We start from the raw sequence: 17,139 nt of genomic DNA on the forward strand, positions 1-17,139 counted from the left end.
CTAGTCCAACCACCTCCTCATCACCATTGACACCACAAGCACTAAACCAAATCATGCAGATCCATTTCCCTTTCCCTTTTCCTTTCCCTTTCCTTCCATGCTTTTGGAGAAGTAATGATGGCAATTTCTGTGAGGGAAAGATCTTAATTAATTACCTTTGATGGAGATCAGGTTAACAGATTTTCAGATTAAAAAAATAAAGCAAGTAAAAGCACTTATGGAAAAATATTAATGAGTATCTGACGTTATTATAATGGAGAGAATTCAGATAAATAAATCAGTGCAAATTTCATTTGTGGTCTCAGAGGTTCTCTAGTCAGTAACTATGTATACCATTATGTACACCTTATTTGGCAAACATACTAAGCTGCACCAACATGTCAGATGATGTTTTGAAAACTAAACCAATAGGGCCAAATCCATCTGGTGGTTTGATTGCTGTTGTTTGTTTATCTACTAGATTTTTTACATCTCTCAGTCAGAAAAATGCCCTGTGAGACTTAAACTTCCAGAGGCAAGAAAATCTCAGCTTTGCCAATGTATTTTGTATTTTTTTTTTTATAGGAAGTTTCTAACCTTCAAAGAAAGAGAAAAATACATCAGAGCATTATAAAGGCTCCAAAGTTAAAAGGAAAGAACAAACAGTTTTGCCTCTAAATCTATTTTCTCACTAGCAACCTCATGGCTTTAAGGGTTTGATGTTTGTTTTTTTTCTTTAGAATTATAGGACAAATGGGGAACAAAGGAGTTTGAGTGTCCAGTAATATTTTTTCCACTTAAACTTAAGTACTAGTTGTAACACTACTTGCTTTCCTTATTTAAGTTTAGTTTAGTTTAGTTTAGTTTAGTTTGAGTTCTCTGTCATGTGACATCATTTCCATTTTTCAAGTTAATTGGTGAATTGTTGTGCTTATTTTTAAGTTCAGTGAGAAAAAAAAATAGTGAAATAAAAAGATGCATACTTAATTTCTTCCTCCACTTCTCTGGATTAAAAGTACAAGGTTGAAGACTAGTCCAAAACATTGGTTTTTGACAGGACATTTGGATGTAGTTGTAGGATAACGGGATATTGTTGCACTGATTAACTTCAGCCTAAACAAATTTATGTTTGGGATTCTTTTGAGACCAATGTATAAGAAAGGCAGATTTCAGTACCAAGTTGTCTAAAGTAATTTATTCTCATTGGAAGAATGCTGAATTTATGATGCATGCAGTTTTATTTTTCTGATGGGAATTATTTCTATTTATACTGTGTAATACTGCAGTTTTCCCCAAGTTAATAGAAATAAACACTTGATTGTTTGAATGGAAGATTTCTTTGTTGTAAATTAAGAGGTATATTTAAAATTTCTCTGACATATTTACTGACAATATTTGTTTTTATCATTTAATTTGAAAAATCTAGCTGGTCACTGTGGTATTCCAGATCTTATAGTCAACGGTCAAGTAATTGGAGAAAATTATGGGTATAGAGACACGGTTGTATACCAATGCAGTCCTGGTTTTCGGTTGATTGGTTCTTCTGTACGAATCTGTCAACAGGATCACAACTGGTCTGGTCAGCTTCCATCTTGTGTGCGTAAGTAAGCATGACAATGCATATTGATTTCCGCTACCGAAATGTCCTTCTCAGACAAGATGAGGTGTATCTTTGAACTTTGAAAAATGAGGATTTTCAAGTGAATTACTACTATGATTAAATGGTTCAGATTCAGTAATATCATTGTATTGAATACATTTTAGTCCACATGCAAATTTTCTGTTTTTATATCTTCATTTTTGTTGCAGAAAGCTTCATCATTAAGATGTTAATTCAGTACCTTTACTGTTCACTGTTTGCTGTCTTTACGTTGTTTTACACAGAAAAAGATACTTAAAACTTCTGTAATAATTTTATTTTATTTTATTTCTACTTCATTATTATAAAAACATTATTGTTTTATATTCTACACTTTATATTATAACACATGTGGCAAGCAAACTAGACTCCACTGGACTTTGCTAAATCAGAAATAAATATTTATAATTTTGGAAATTATTTTCAAGCAAATTTGTGCTTGATTTTTCTTATATCTGCTCTGACAATAGGTACTTCTGTAGTCAGTTTTTATAGGAATGCTAAATATGCATTTTTCATGGAAAGCACTCAGTGTCTTATTAAAAAAAAAAAAAAAAAAAAAAAAAAAAAAAAAAAAAAAAAAAAAAACTTAAAATGCTCTACCGTGTAAATTATAGTGATAATTATAAATCATGAAATCTGATAACAGCATTCTCTGCCTTTGTTTTGTGTTATGCTAGCTGTTAGCTGTGGGCACCCTGGTAGTCCGATTTATGGAAGAACAAGTGGAAATGGTTTCAACTTCAATGATGTTGTGACATTCTCATGTAATACTGGTTATGTTATGCAAGGACCAACCAAAGCACAGTGTCAGGCTAATAGACAATGGAGCCACCCACCTCCAATATGCAAAGGTATGAAGCAAGCATTTACAGATTTCAAACTCAGTTGGAAAATAAAGGTTGGAAAATAAACTGAAGGTAAAGGGACACTGTTAAGATAAAATGTGCATTAAAACCAAAAAATCATAAAACCAAAAATTATAAAACCATGACAACGTCTTACTAATAATCATATAATGTTTCATTTTTCAGTTAGAATATAAGAGGTCTCTCTTATATTCAGGAAGTTGTCAGGACAACTGTTGCAGAGAAACTTTCTTATGTGTTTGCAGTTTTTGTTGATTTTTTAAAATAATTTTTACAAGTTTCTTAAGCAAGTTTATACAGAGAAGACAAGGAACTTTTTAAAATCTTGAAATAATACACTACATTTTTAGCCAGTATAGTTCAAAATTGCACAGGAAAATGTATTTTTTTCGCCTATTTCATTTCCATGTATCTGACTGCTCTGCTCAACTACTTTCTTTTTTTTTCCTTATTCATTGTCATAATACATTTGGGTACTTTCCCAATACCCTAAATTATTTTAGGCTCTGAAAGCCCAATATATCCTGGGTTTCATCAAAAGCGTGGCCAGCAAGTAGAGTGAGGTTGTTCTCCACCTCTTCTCCACTCTCATGAGACTGCATCTGGAATACTGGTTCAGCTCTCTTTCACATGAAAGACCCAAACAGTTGGAGCTGGTCCAGAGGAGAGCAAGAAGGATGACCAAAGAGCTGAAGCAACTCCTTTATGAAGATATGAAGGCAGACTGGGAGAGTTGGGTCATTTTTTCTGTAAGAAAGATTGATAAAGATTTTTTTACCAGACCTACTAGAGATAGAACAAGAGATATCAGCTTTAAACTGAAAGACGGTAGATTTAGGTTGTAGATAGAGAATCCATTTTTTGATGTGTGGTGAAACAATGGAACAAGTTGCTCATAGAAACTGTGTATGCCCCATCTTTGGAAATGTTCAAAGTGAAGTTGAGTGGAGTTTGAGAAATCTAGTGAGAGATGTCCTGCAGAAGGGGTTTAGACTAGACATCCTGAAGGTCACTTCCAACTTAAACAATAATCAGATTCCATAATTCTAAATCATTTTATGTATTCATATGTTGTTTTTCTTTGCTAAATCGTCCTCCACTTACTTTCCTTCAATCACTTTGCCTTAAGTGATAGTTGACAGAACTTTATTTTCCAAGGGTCTCTTTGTTGTGAGAGGCAATTGTTGTTTGTTTTTTTTTTTTTTAATTTGCAATACTAAACACGTATTGTGGATTAAAGGTAACTAACAAATCTGTTTTTCAGTCTAGCTGCTGTAAATCACTTTGTTGTTTGGGTATTGCACAGTAAAATGCAATTTTCTGGAATTTTACACATCTGCAAATCTACTGGTTTCAGAAAAGACTTTAAGAAGAGCCAGCTTTGTGTAGTACATCATTACTGGTGCTTGTAATGTGCAGTGGCTCACCAGAAGAGTAGTTTAGCTGTAAACTGCCAAAAAAAAAAAAAAAAAAAAAAAAAAATCAGTATTTTACTATTTTTAAATGTATCAAACCTGATGTAATCAGGAAATAAATAAATAAATAAATAAATAAATAAATAAATAAATTTTAATCATCAAAGTTTACCCATATTTTTAAAAGTTCATATCTATTTGTTGGGCTATTTTCTGGTCCTGGAAGCATCACCACTGTCATCACTATCTGATCATCTGTCCTTTAGCTCAAAAAATGTGTCTCAAAGATGTGATTAGTCATCAAAATGTTAGTATAGGCTTATAACTACATTTGTATTGCTGTGTGGATTAGACTAATGGCACATTTGCCCTGTAACCTCTTTCCAGCTGTGGGTAAAATTTCAGTAAAGGAAAGTATATTAATTGAATATGTTTATATGTCACTTATAGCAGCAAAGACTTTTACAGTGTTATCTTATTGTGAATAATCATTTCCTTTTATTTCCCCTGATTTTAGCCTCTGCAAGTTTTATATAATCTTCCTAGTTCCGTATAATAATATAATAAAAACAAGGTATTAACACGTTTGAAACATTGCAAGTTTCTCATTCAATGGATAGGAGGCCATCTCAAGACTATTTTAGTAACCTCAAGTCTATACTTTTTTCTCTTTTTAGTGGTGAATTGTTCTGATCCTGGAATTCCTGCAAATTCCATACGAGAGAGTAAAATAGAACATGGAAATTTCACGTATGGCACAGTGGTATTTTATGATTGTAATCCTGGTTATTTTTTATTTGGTTCTTCGGTTTTAGTTTGCCAACCAAATGGCCATTGGGACAAACCACTGCCTGAATGCATTAGTAAGTAGATAATGTGTATGCTTCTGTTAAAAGTGTTAACTGGACTAGATATTATTTTACACAACATTTCTATCAGTACCAGAAAAGCGATTAGAATAATCATATTTATTTACATATTTGTGTGTGCAAGAATGAGAGAAGTGGAGCTTCAGTGGCAGCTAAAGTACAGCAATTATATTGTTATTTCATGCAGCAAATAGCATTGAAATAATGAGAAATGCAATAAAGAAAACAAAAAAATCTCTGAATACTTCAGAAAAACTTATCCATTTATTTTATCAATACATCTCAATTGACCACAAAACTACAATGATACTGAATCTTAAAAAATACAGGGCCAACTATTGGATTATGCCACTAATACTTTCTGGACATCATCTGGGACAACAGCAAGATCAAAATATCTGAGTACATTAGGCAAACACCAAAAAGAGAACCAAAAATGTCCTTTAGATGTTCTCAGCTTTTCACACTACTTGAGTAAAAGTCATATGCAACCTATCCATCAGGAAGGCAAAGAGATAAACACAAAGATTTTTTGTTTGTTTGTCCTGAAGAACTTTCAATCTGTGATGCCGTAGATATTTCATAAATTTTTCACTGACTGGGATGCTTGATTTGCTGAGTTCTTTATAAACTTTTATACAAGATTTTACTTTGGGATCAAGTTTTCTCTCTGAGTAAGGCTGAAAGCTTTTTCACTAAGATAAAAGGAAAAAAAAATTTTCCTTGTTCAGGAGTCATGGACAAACATTTACAATACATTACATATTTGTTCTCAATTTTACTTTTTTTTTTTGCTTTCAATAATTAGGATTTTTCCAATTTTGCTATCCTCTCTCTAAAAAAAAAATCTGCTATTTATTTATTTTTACTGCTGAAATCTCCTGGTTCTGGATCTTTTTTCTACTTTGTACAGGATAAGCAGATTAACTGTAATTCAGAATTATTCTTATAATGGACTTAAACTGTTACACATTCATTTTGATATAACAATACTGTTTCAGAAATACAAATTTTAACTAATAGTAACATATCTCCAGGTATCTCCTGTATGTAAAGGTACAAAGATTTTTTTCTTTCTCTTTTTGTGTTTTTCTCACTTAATCTTCATGCAGAATTGTCAGAAATTATTTACTACTGCCCATTTTAATCTTTTTCAAGTTTTCCTTTGGCAGTGAAAGTGCTACATAGAATTCTGAAAGGGCATCCTCAGCTTTATTTGCATAATTTGTATAAAGGGGTTGAGGAATTGTAAATCAGACATATCCAAGTTATTCAACAATCGCAATCATAGAGCTTACTAAAATTACTCTGATGCATCTACTGTACATTTTTATAAGACCCCATCAACTTCTAGTGTATTTTGCAAATTGGCTCTGTTTTACACATACGCAAGGCAGCCATTCAGTTGCTGGCATTTTCCACTGTAAGAGCAATGGAAAATAAGCTAAAAGCTGGCTGACTGTTTTCCTTTGAATCTTTGTTTTTTTTTTGTTTTTTTTTTTTGACCTAGCTGGAATTCAGTCTCTCTTTAACTGCACTCAAAGAGCTTATCTTCTTCTGAAATACCAATAGAGTAATGGAGAAGAGACACACTGTGACAAAGAAAAAAATATTCACCTGTAAAGTAAATCAGTTAATTTGAAATGTGATGTTCTACAACAAGTTCTGATCTTTTAACTAATACAAATCCTGTAAGAAACTGTTGACTAAGACCGTAATGCTTTTTCAAATTTTCCTTTCAATTAAAGACTTTAAGGTGCATATGCTATTCAGGCACATACTACTAGAAAAGCACTTTAAATTTGTAGCCTAATCAGAATGAAAGATACATTTTGACAGTATACCTTAGAGAATTTCAGTGACCATATTTGTTTCCTGGATTGCAGAGTATTCTCAATTAAGTTCTCAGAAATGTACTTTAATCTGTTATTTGTAAACTACCATCTAGACAGAATTCCCATATTCCAAGCTCGAAATCCAAATAATATAAGCTAGTTTTTTGCTGATGTCTTTGTCATCCTCTCAATAATTCTATCATAGTACCTTGTCCTGACTTTTTTTCCCTGACAATAGGACATATACACCCATTCTCAGCTATCAGATAGATAGACTCATGACTTGTTGACAGCTCTGCAGATTATAGAAAGCTGATGATATGCTTTTTAATTTACTGCTCAAGAAAAACATAACATTTATAAATTGAATTGGACTTCAAACTAACAATGTTGTAATTTCTTTGATGCATAATCACATTTGACCAGAAACTGGTGTAAATTTATACTTCTTTGCAGAATGTTATATCTTTTATATAATTGGTCAGTATTATCTTTGTATTTGATGATTAGAAGGTGTTGGGTTTTTTGTTTGTTTGTTTGTTTGTTTTCTCCCCTAGGAAAAAAAGTAGCCATTGAAATCTCACATTTGATTTTTTTTTTTTAAATATCTTTTTATCAGAATTTCATTTTCTAGATTAGTTATTAGGATCCCAGGACTTTAAGGTACAAATATGAATACAGAGAAAAAGTTTGTATAGGAAATACCCAAACTGCATATTGTAAGGTGTTGACACAAAAGTAATGTTTCCTCTGTGATAACATCTTTTACTCTGAAAATGGCAGAAGAAGCAAATGAGAAAAATAAAGATGACCGAAAAAAAAAAAAAAAAAAAAAAATCAGCAAAATTTGTAAGCACTGTTCAAAAAAAGAAATAGTTTCATTTTACTGAAGCCTAGATGGTAAATATGCTTTTTTACTAATAACGTTCTAAGTTCTTTCTGTAAAATCATGAACAATAGTAGATTTTATATAAATGTATGACTAAACAAATAACATGATAACAGGAAGTGTTTGATTTGTATTATGAACTAGTCTCATCATTTTACAAGTCTATCAAAAAGTACAGTGGTGACTAATTTTAAATCAGAGCCAATCAATCACATAAAACATCCCTAAATCCTTTGTGGGGTTGAAACAAGAGGGTTCTTGGATGAAGAAGGATCTTGAAACAAGAAGGCTAGTTGGATCCTTGAGAAAATGTGACACTGAAATCAGTGTATGTATAAATGTAAACCACTAAGAGTGAAAGTAATTATTAGAAAAATATTTACATGTAGCTTTAATGTTATATTGTACAGCCAATGTGCTGTTGTACAAATCTGAATTACTAGAGAACGGAATAAATTCTCGACTTTGATTAGGCTTCTGATTAAAAATACAACAAAAACCTGCTGAAAATATTATGATATTGAAGATGGTGGAGTGTTGATTTTAAACAAACAGCAACAATAATCTGTATGATTTAAGGGCTGTTCCAGCAACCTGGTATTTGCAGCTGCAATGTCTGATTTTCAGTATATATATAAATATGAATATTTGGTCAAGATTTGCCACATGCCATACACAAGTGTAAAAAATAAATGAAATGTGTAAGGTTGGATTAATTTGTAGATAGAGTGAATTTAGCTCATGAATGTTAATCTTGTCAGAATTTGCCAAATGTAGCTTGCTTTAAATTTACTATTCACTCTGAATTCTTAAGTTTCTTTGTATGTTGGCTTCGCATATGGAGGTGTTTATTATGTATGCTCTTAAAAGACAGTAGTTAATTTTTTTCAATACATAGATTTGTTTCCATTACATGCATTGTTTATATATAATACTCTTCACAATGATGCATATGGCCTTTGAAATTTTACTTAACTCTTATTCAGTAGCTAGATGCCTCAGTAGCTTCACTGTAATGTTTTGGAGCTTTCCAATAGATGAAAGACTGCTAAAATTGTTGCAGTGACACTGTCCTGATTTTAGATCAAGTTTCTGAAATTTCACCTGTTTTTTATTCCTAAAACTATGACTGCCTTAACAAAATTATAGCAAGAAATACTTACTGTATTTTTTGTATATAAAAGGCAATTAAAGGACAAAAATAAGTAGCTAAGCATTCCCATATTCTTTCTTGAGTTTACATACATCCTGACATTTAAGCCAGTTAGCAGAATTAGATTATGAGGGTATTAAAAATTAATGACAGTATGAAAATATCTTGCAATTACCAATCAAAACTTGTGCAATGAAAAAATAATAGAGATGTGATAATTTCTAAGAATGTCAGACTATTCAATGCAGTCTCTGCAGAATTAGCATCAATGGATTGTACATATGAGCAGGCTAAAACAAGAAGTTGTTAGAATATGTACACAAATATTTTATTCATAGAATGGAATATCTTAATTAACCAAAACCTGTGAAGTAGCATGGAATTAAGGTTTAAAGCAAAACTTAATTATCTTGTTTATAAGCCTAATAGATGCCACAATCAATAATTAGGGCCCAGTGAATGAGAGATTCAGGTTTGTATATTCTCTAGTTCATCAGTGACTGGCAGATAATGTCTTACTGTATTTTTCTCTGACAGATGCATGCATGATTGTGTGCTTGTATATGACCGTGCCATAAAGCTCAGCTTTGTGAATGTCTTTGGACATCAATATCTTTATCTAAAACACATTTTTGAAATATAGAAGCATTTGTTTTACAGCTTTTTATCCGTAATGAACTTTATACTTATCATGCAAAGTGCTCACCTCCCTGAAGCCCTAAGATGGTCTTCAAAAATTTATATATGAAGTTATGAAAATGATAACTACGAACTGTTTGATCAGTGATAATAACCTTTTTTTATCTCCAATAATTATGCATTGTAGTGATTGACTGTGGCCATCCTGGCGTTCCTCCTAACGCGGTCCTATCTGGAGATAAATATACATTTGGGTCTACTGTTCATTATACTTGCACAGGTAGACGCTCTCTGTTAGGGCAGTCATCTCGTACATGTCAGTTAAATGGACAGTGGAGTGGATCTCTTCCTCATTGCTCAGGTAATATTTTTGAATTAATGAGTGTGCTCAGAAGTTGCTTTGAATTAATTTGATTTTGTAGTACATTCTATGATTGATTTTATCAGAAAGCCATTTTAAACCCGGAAAATAATGTATAAAACTTAAATAATATTTTAATAGAAATAGAAAGAAGTAAAGTCTCCCAAAAGTGAGAATTCTACTAGCAAAAAAACTAATATCTTCACAACATAATGCTTTATTTATTTATTTATTTATTTCCAAAGTAATTAATATTTACTTTATGAAACCTCTGTCATGTCTTAATTGTATAATACATACGTCTTTATAAAAAAGCCCTAAAAACTCCAAATAATTTCAGATGATAGTACTTCATTTTGAGAGAAAACTGTCTAATCCTTCTAATAAATTAGATCTCACTGAAGTCAAGATAAGTTACCAGATCTACTTAACATTTAGGAAACTATTTCACAAACTTAGTTTAGCAGCATTGATCACATGAAAAATGGAAATCTAAGTCACAAAAATAAATTAATCCCAATCTCATAATTGTAGAAAATTCTAATCTGATACAATCATTTTTTTCTCTCAGTTCATGAAGAAACATTGCTTTGACGTAGATTACAGTTAATTTGACCTAGATTATAGGGAATCAAATTCTGACTGACCACAGCTTATGTACAGTTATTTTCTTTAGCTGTTCTGCATCAAGCAAGTATTCTATCTTAGAACATCTTTTAGACTTTCTTACCAAAGAGTTTATCATTTTAAATTAATTTGCAGGTTACCATACAGAATGACCATATTTTACATGAAACAGTGTGTGAATCTATTAGTCTTCATTATTAGCCTTGATAACACGATTCCACAATTGATATGTACAAGGGCTGTGCCAAAAGTAATGCCTCTTATTACATTGTTTTGACCCATAGTGTCAGAGGCAGGTATAAACAGTATTGCAGTAGAGGTTGAACCTTCCCACCAATATTCCATTAAATTTTGTTGTCATGGAAGAGATAGCTGCATAGGAGCAGTCTTGACAAAAATGCCTCTGACAAGGAAGTGCATATAAAGCAAAGATGAGCAATCAAACTGCTCCATAAGGAAAAAAATTGCACCCACTGATGTTCACTGAATGTATATAGAGACCAAAGCGAATATGAGCACAGTGAGGTGGTAGATGCTGTGTTTCAGCAATGGCAACAGCAGTAGTGGGTCATCTCAACTGGTGCAGATTTTTATGAGCACAGCATGCAAACTCTCATTCATCACTGGCTAAAATGCATTGCTAATGGTAGTGACTCTGTTGAAGAAATTGTTTTGTTGCTAAGACTTTATCAAATAATATTATTATTTGTTGTGCTCTTTGTTGTGCTCTTTGTTGTGCTCTTTGTATCTGTGGTGTCTTAGGAGGCATTACTTCCAGAGCAACCTACAAACGTTAAAGACTTAGGCACTGTCTTTTTTTGGTGGTGATATCAGTAATAAATAATAGGTAATTCTCAGCTGACACCATTATTAATCTTTTTATATAAGAATTCAAAAATGCTAGGTGAACAAACATAAAGTGACCAAGTTTTTGTTAGATTACCCTTAAAATGTTTCCTATCTGTTACACTGCACTTTGTGTTTCACATTCCAGAGCTAGAAGGAATTTTGATTTCCCATTGATATCTTCCGGCCTTCAGTTTTTGGTCATCATAAGCATGTCAGCTGGAGTCATAAATTCAGAGCAATGTAGAATATAAGGGCAAAAGTTATTGTGTACTAACTTAAGTAGACAAATAATCTCCTTTTAATGAAAATGTAATGCCAGCTGAGAATTTGTTACACAAGTGGAGCATGGTTCTTATTCAGAGTTGACTGTGAAAGCCATTGAATTAAATCTGTGAGGTAATGAAAATATGTTCTGTTACAATGTCATAACACTAAAACTCCTGATGTGATTAGTCACTGAAAGAAGCTGTTTCTGTAGCTTTCAATTAAAAAAACAAATAAACAAAAACTGTCAGTTAACCTCTCTAAGATTAAAAGAGAAATAATTTCTGGTAACAATTAGGTATTAAAAAAGAACACAATTGACTTTACAAGAGAAATATTTAATTCATACTTACACAGCAAAATGCCTATTTTCTTTTTTTTCCCCTCAAAATATTATTTTAGTCATTATGGCAACTAACTTGCTGAAAATTGATGTGTTATTATAGAAACTTTACACTTATGGAATAAGTTTGTTGTAGTTAAAAAAAAATAAGACTGCAAAACAGAAGGATTCGTATCTTGAACTAAAGCTTTTTGAATTTTAAAAAAAGTAGCAGATGCTAGATATTCTAAAAACTTATAATGTTATTTGACTTGACATTTGGGCTGTAATTTTACCATTTATTTCTAAAGAGGGATGGCAGGCTGTTTTACTAATCTGAATCATATAAAGATATAGGTAAACAGAAAAGAGTTTAAATTTTTGAGTACATGAATTTGAATCAGTCATATAGCTGTTATATCTGCTGGAGTTAATATGCTAATTGTAAATGCTATAAACTGTAGTCCTAATTGTTTATATCTATATTATATAAAACGACAATGTAATTTGCATCACCAAGGTTTTTGCTTTCTAATTTTTTTGTTGTTGTTATTTTGTGCTTTTTTGTTTGTTTGTTTGTTTTATTTTTGTTTGATGATGTTCTTACCAAAAGCTTAATATCTTTTAAGGAAACATTGAGATAATTTCTGTTCTGCATTTATATAAAATTGGTAAAATTCAAATGATTTTTGAATCAATTTTGTCGTTATGGGGACTCACCCATTCAGGTGTATCTTTATTTCTAAAAAATATATGTTTATTTATAAAGTAAATAGATGTAAACGTATTTTACATGCAGTACCATAGTATTTCCTATTTATTCTAACCTCTGTATTTCAAATTTTAGGTGATACAGCCGGTTCTTGTGGTGATCCAGGTATCCCAGGTCATGGGTCTAGGGAAGAAAACAATTTTAAAATTAAAAGCACAGTACATTTCAGCTGTGATATTGGATACATTCTTCATGGCTCAGAAGAAAGAACGTGTCTGGCAAATGGAAGTTGGACTGGGAGACAACCTGAATGTAAAGGTAGATCAGCAAAGATACACAGATACACTCATTTTACAAGGTCTCTTGTTATTACACATGCTAATCAGAAAAAAAAAAAAAAAAAAAAAAAAAAAAAAAAAAAATTACATTGCCAGTTTTGTGACATGGTTTTATACTGACCATTAAAATTTTTCCAGTAAGTTGTTGCAATGTAATGTGCTTGACACCAAGATGCAAATTTAAAATCATTTGCTAGCAAGAAACTGCTTTTCTAAAATAAGTTGGTTTTTTGATTGTCATTATTTTTAAATACACTGGGCTATTTGGTTTTTTTTGAGCCAACATCAGCTTTATGTGTTATCTAGTAGAAAATTTAAATGGAGTAGTAGATAAGTCTCCTAAAACTCAATTTTCAGTGAAAGATTTTTTTTTAATGACCTTTATAAATTTGAATTTCAGAGACAGAGCTGTTTTAGAGAAAACACACCGTCATAATATCATTAGATATTTTTATGTAGTGAATGATTGGTTTAAAAATTGTGCTAATTGATACCGTTGATATTTTTCAGTAGAAAATGAAATGCTGAAACAAGTTTCTTCGTTGTAAGTCATTCTAGAATTGTTCACCTCTGTGTATTATCATAAAAGAGTTTTGAAAACATATTTATAAGATAATCATCTATACTTTATTCATCTAGATTCAAAAATAAGAAATAATTCCCAACAGATTCTACTTGACTCAATTGTACTTGACTGGTTATGTACTTTGATGATATTATAGTGCATGCATACCATGGAATCAAAGAATACAATGTCAACTGTAGACCAGGCACTTTCTTAGTTGGTTAGTTGGGATTCTGTCTTTGTAGCTAAATAATTCTTATTTATTTATTTATTTAGGCGTTGCTACCTGAAAGGGTAAAAGCAAACGATTCATGAAGACAGCTATTTACTGTACAACATGCTTTATCAGTAGGAGGTGAAACCTTCATTTTTCGGCACAACAGCACAGATTCCTGTAACATAACACTGCTGGCAACATGGATGTCCTTTGACATTATTATTTCAACAATGATCTCAACTGACTACATTTTAAAAATATTTGATATTTTCCTTTATAGCTGTACAGTGTGGTAATCCAGGGACAACTGCTAATGGAAAAGTATTTCGCATTGATGGAACTACATTCTCTAATTCAGTGATTTATTCATGTATGGAAGGATACATACTTTCTGGATCATCTGTAAGACAATGTACTGCCAACGGAACATGGTCTGGATCCTTGCCAAACTGCACAAGTAAGACACAGGTCTACTATATAGTCCTTGTTTTTAGCTTTATTGGAAGACAATGAAGTAAACTATAAAGAATGACCGCAAATAAGATGAAGGCTTTTTCTTGCACTACTTCATAAATAATTTTGTACATGGAATACTCTAAAAATACAATGTAGTGAAAAGATGAAGAATATCTTTACTGAATGCTCTGCTTACTGAATGCTGCACATAGTTGTTTGGGAACTGCTGAATCACAGCCTGAACCTCTGATTGATCACCTGAGGCGAGCAATGAGTCAGCCCTGGAAGCACAGGTGAAGGCAATTCACCTGTGCTGCCAGAAGGGGTGGAGCCTGACTCCACCTCTCCTAGACCCATGTAAGAGCTGACTACCAGTGGGGAAGTGAAGAATCCAGAAGAGATTTGCTCCGCTGGAGTTTCATAAGTGAGCCTAGGATATGGGTGAATTTCTATCTTTTCTGCTATGGTGTAATAACTGTATAGCCAAGCTCTTAGGTATACCTTGTAACTATAACATTTGTGCATTCATTGTTCATGCAATAGTACATCAAAATATATAGACTACAGACCAATTGAGATTGCTCTGTAATTACTTGACCTATGTACTTCTTGTCTTCCTATTTTTAACTGTGTTTTTATTTAGTGGTATATCAGTAGCTGCCTTTAGACTAGTTCAGCTAACGTTATGGTGTATATTCTGTAGTCTATTCCACATCTGCAGGTAGATGTTATGTTGTCTGGGACTATTTCATTTTTCTGAAGATCTGAATCACTCATATTAATTAAAATCCCTTTGCACAAATTGTGGTAAACTGTGTAGCAGGTATACAATGCACCTTGGATTCTCAGTTCACCAACAAGGGATTTGTTCAGAATGCTCCACAGGTTTTCTCATTTTGGAAACCAGGATACAGAGGGCGTGCCAGTCTCACTGGACACGCTTTGGCATGGAGTTTGAAGTAGCTAGGATGGGTTTTCCGCCTAAGAAACTGTGATAAAGATACTACAGGGAGATTGTCAAATTTACTATTAGATGAACTGTTAAAAACATGTGTGCTGCATGTTGTATAAACTATTTTTTTTAATTATTATTATTTTTATTTTTTTTTCCCTGAAAAGACCAGCTTTTGATCATTGCCACTATGGTTCTCGTGATTTGTTTCTCTGAAAACTGAACCTGAGACTTATAGACCAAATTCATGAGAACTGAGAAAAAAGACATTGCAGCAATTTTTACACCAGAAATCGTAGGAGGTTTTACAACCATTCTCTCGTGTAAATGCTATTGGCCCAATTTTGGAATAAACTATGTAACATAATTGTGGATTGCCTGAATATTCACATCAGTTTATATACATAGTTGTAAAATTTTCCAGGCAATGTTTTTTTTTTCAGGTTGTTCAAATGGAAAAAATAAACCAGACAACAAATACCTACATTTTTAACAATAAGGCTCGGAAGTGATAGGAGGTATGAAACAGTAGCAGCGATGCGTGGTTTATTTCTTGCTTTTTTTCATTTTATGATCTTAAAATTTTACTGATCAAAATTCTACAGTCCATTACTTCTGCTTTGGAACAGGTGTATTGATTTTCTCCAAAATGTTTTTACTGTACAGCTGCTCGAGTTGTGTTTGGCAGCTAATTTGGATGACATACCTTATGCTGATGAAGACCAGATTTATACTTTTGCTCCTCTTATTTCTCCCTAATAAATCCCTAGTTTTGCCCTGTCTGTTTTCCTCTTATATATAAATACATCCCATTCAAATTTTAAAAACTGTTTTTCAATTCTTTACTTGCAGTTATCAATTGTGGAGATCCAGGCGTTCCAGCAAATGGCATGAGATATGGTGATGATTATGTGGTTGGACAGAATGTTACTTATATGTGCCAACCTGGATATACAATGGAGTCAGATAGCTCCTCCATTCGCACTTGTACTAGCAATGGCACGTGGAGTGGATCAATCCCAACATGCAGAGGTATAATATCTATTTAGTCAGCTATTTCTTCTAGTTCATTTACATCCACTGTTCATTGCAAGGAGTCAGCCAAGTACTTTTTTAGAAATGTTATTACAAATACGTTGGTTGGCTGTTGGAAAATGACTTAATCACTTGGTTCTTTTCTCCAGTTTTAAAACTTTTAGATGACAGCACTGCATGTTGACAGGTTTTTGTTGCTGCTGGTTCTTTTTCCTTTTTAATACTACCTATTCCCAATAGCTCCTACTAAACCATGTCCCTCAACACAACATCCAGTCTTTCCTTGAACACCCCCAGGGTCGGTGATTCCACCACCTCCCTGGGCAGCCCATTCCAGTGCCTGACCACCCTTTCTGAAAAGTAATACTTCCTCATGTCCAGCCTGAATCTCCCCTGCCGTAGCTTGAAACCATTCCCCCTGGTCCTATCACTAATGACACGAGAGAAGAGGCCGACCCCCAGCTCACTACAGCCTCCCTTCAGGAAGTTATAGAGAGCAATGAGGTCTCCCCCGAGCCTCCTCTTCTCCAGGCTGAACATTCCCAGCTCCTTCAGCCTCTCCTCGTATGGCCTGTGTTCCAGACCCCTCACCAGCTTTGTTGCCCTCCTTTGAACATGTTCCAGGGCCTCAATATCTTTCTTGCAGTGAGGGGCCCAAAACTGGACACAGTACTCGAGGTGCGGCCTCACTAGTGCTGAATATAGGGGAACAATCACCTCTCTGCTCCTGCTTGCAACACTGTTTCTGATGCAAGCCAGGATGCCATTGGCCTTCTTGGCCACCTGGGCACACTGTCGGCTCATGTTCAGCTGAGCATCTATCAATACCCCCAGGTCCATTTCCTCTACGCAGTCCTCCAGCCACACCGCCCCAAGCCTGTAGCATCGCCTGGGGTTGTTGTGGCTGAAGTGCAGGACCCGGCATTTGGCCTTGTTGAAACTCATCCTATTGGCTTCAGCCCAGCTCTCCAGCCTGTCCAGATCCCTGTGTAGGGCCTCGCTACCCCCAGGCAGATCCACACTTCCAGCCAATTTGGTGTCATCTGTGAATTTACTGAGGGTGCACTCGATGCCCTCATCGAGGTCATCAATAAAGATATTGAAGAGGACAGGCCCCAGCATCGACCCCTGGGGAACACCACTCACGAAATACT

General features: G+C 33.5%; 1 protein-coding gene across 3 annotated transcripts in view; it reads left to right on the top strand.

Moving 5' to 3' along the window:
• The window catches only part of CSMD3 (CUB and Sushi multiple domains 3), a 525,852-nt gene that overhangs the window by 479,001 nt on the left and 29,712 nt on the right, over positions 1-17,139 (top strand). For all 3 annotated transcript variants that reach the window (XM_042839423.1, XM_042839431.1, XM_042839438.1), the window contains 7 exons: positions 1,406-1,579; positions 2,299-2,472; positions 4,580-4,765; positions 9,475-9,648; positions 12,558-12,740; positions 13,823-13,999; positions 15,803-15,982. In XM_042839423.1, the coding sequence (XP_042695357.1) occupies positions 1,406-1,579; positions 2,299-2,472; positions 4,580-4,765; positions 9,475-9,648; positions 12,558-12,740; positions 13,823-13,999; positions 15,803-15,982 (1,248 nt within the window). The remainder of the gene's footprint in view (positions 1-1,405; positions 1,580-2,298; positions 2,473-4,579; positions 4,766-9,474; positions 9,649-12,557; positions 12,741-13,822; positions 14,000-15,802; positions 15,983-17,139) is intronic.

Source organism: Centrocercus urophasianus, unplaced genomic scaffold (genome assembly GCF_019232065.1).
Source record: "Centrocercus urophasianus isolate 14NV4802_14NV808 unplaced genomic scaffold, USGS_Curo_1.0 seq_11, whole genome shotgun sequence".
In the NCBI taxonomy this organism is placed as follows: Eukaryota; Metazoa; Chordata; class Aves; order Galliformes; family Phasianidae; genus Centrocercus; species Centrocercus urophasianus.